The following is a 1,904-nucleotide window of genomic DNA, read 5'->3' on the forward strand; positions in this document are numbered from 1 at the left end:
AGAGGGAACGTTGCCGTGCGGCATGGATGAGGTTGCCGTGCTCTTTATCTTTGCCGTGCGCCACCCTGTAACTTTGCCGTGCACATATTCTTTGCCGTGCGTGCCTCTTGCGGCGCACGGCAAAGAATTCTTTGCCGTGCGGTGCCTCACGGCAATGATACGCTGCACGGCAGCGCCTGATTTTCCTGTAGTGCTGATCGCCCCTCTTCTAGATCTCCAGTTCTCTGACCTAGATGGCCGTCAAACGAGTTGCCGCCGCTGCCTGCGCCGTCGACTCCTTGGCTGACCCGCAGTCCAGCTCCAGCCCAGCGCCAAGAAGCTGCAAGAGAAGCCGCATCTGCTGCTCCGACGAATACGAGGAGACGGGCGTGCTCGGCGAGGGCGGCTTCGGCTTCGTCGTCATGGCGCGCCACCGAGCCACTGGCGAGGTCGTTGCCGTCAAGGCTCTCCATCCGGCCGTCACAAAGAAACACGCCGCCGACCCTCGCGATATGTTGCGGGAGGTCGCGTTCCTCGCGGCATGTCGCGGACACCGATCCCTCGTCAACCTCCGGGAGCTCTCCTGCGACCCTGCCACCAACGAGCTCTCCCTCGTGATGGAGTACGTCGGCCCCAGCCTCCACCACGTTCTTCATGAGCAGCGCGGCGGCAGCCCGTTCCCGGAGGCCGAGGTGCGCTGCGTCATGCGGGAGCTCCTGCACGGGGCCGAGCACATGCACTCGCGCCGCATCGTGCACCGCGACATCAAGCTGCGGAACATCGTCATCGGGGAAGGCGGCGTCAAGATCTGCGACCTCGGTCTGGCCATGTCCACCTCCGAGACCCCGCCGTACGGGCGGTGCGGCACGCACCGATACATGGCGCCCGAGGTGATCCTGGGGAAGCCCGACTACGACACGAAGGTGGACATGTGGTCGCTCGGCTGCGTCATGGCCGGGCTCCTCGCTGGCAAGCCGCTGTTCGACGGGGACGACGACGGGGACCAGCTATGCCAGATCTTCGACGTCCTCGGTCTGCCGGGATATAGCACCTGGCCGGCCTACAAGTCGCTGCCGCTCGCCGGAAAGCTGGTGAAGTTGCCGCGAGACATCCGTAGCTGCAACAGGCTGCGCAAGCTCTTTCCCGAGGGCCGCCTGTCTCGACAAGGCTTCCAAGTGTTGAGGAAGCTCCTCTCCTGCAACATCGACAACAGGCTATCAGCAAGCGCCGCACTCAGACATCCATGGTTCACCGATGACACTCCATCCTGAGCTGCGGCTTTAACCTCGCAAGAGTGAAAGACTGATCTACTTCGAGCGCATGCTGGAACTTGTAATGCATTTGTAGCAAAACATTGTACTATCTGTATTCTTTCCCCTGTGAAGTACAATTAGTGAATATATGAAGGGATTGTCTATTTCCTTTGGGTCTTTCTTAAATTTTATTCACACATTTATGCTTTTAGATCAACATTCTATAACCCCCTCATTACATGTATAGCGTAGAGACCAAAGCTGGGCACTTCACCTTCGGAAACTCCCTGAATCTATCTTTTCGCTGCACAGCACATCGAAGCTAACATGCTGGGTGAAATTGCTATGATTCACTTAACAACGTCAGCGATTTTCAAAAAGAACTTAACAAAGTTAACAAGAGACAAGGAGACGGAAAAAAGTTGCAAATTGACTTCTTTTCCACGGTACAATGCCAAACGGGAGACACAAATGCTGCACAAAATTAAGTTCGACTTCGCTGAACATTGCAAACTGAAGCAAACCTGACTTCCTGGGCTACTGGCAGCTTTGCATTCCCAACAGCTTGCATTCTCTGAATCTCTGAACAGACGCATTAGGCTCACATTCTACTCCCAAGTTTCACTGAAAACTTTCTGGATCACTGAGCAGACACATTCATCTCATCATTGA

General features: G+C 55.9%; 1 protein-coding gene across 1 annotated transcript; it reads left to right on the forward strand.

Moving 5' to 3' along the window:
- The first annotated feature begins 233 nt into the window (after positions 1–233).
- LOC127328648 (putative cyclin-dependent kinase F-2) lies at positions 234–1,333 on the forward strand. Its single transcript, XM_051355232.1, has one exon. The coding sequence runs from the start codon at positions 234–236 to the stop codon at positions 1,248–1,250; it is 1,017 nt and encodes a 338-aa protein (XP_051211192.1). The 3' UTR covers positions 1,251–1,333.
- The last annotated feature ends 571 nt before the right edge of the window (positions 1,334–1,904 follow it).

This window comes from Lolium perenne, chromosome 2 (genome assembly GCF_019359855.2).
Source record: "Lolium perenne isolate Kyuss_39 chromosome 2, Kyuss_2.0, whole genome shotgun sequence".
Taxonomy (NCBI): Eukaryota; Viridiplantae; Streptophyta; class Magnoliopsida; order Poales; family Poaceae; genus Lolium; species Lolium perenne.

What these genes read in the sequence shown, in the direction of transcription:
- LOC127328648 (XM_051355232.1), top strand. Translation starts at nt 234, where the DNA reads ATGGCCGTCAAACGAGTTGCCGCCGCTGCCTGCGCCGTCGACTCCTTG.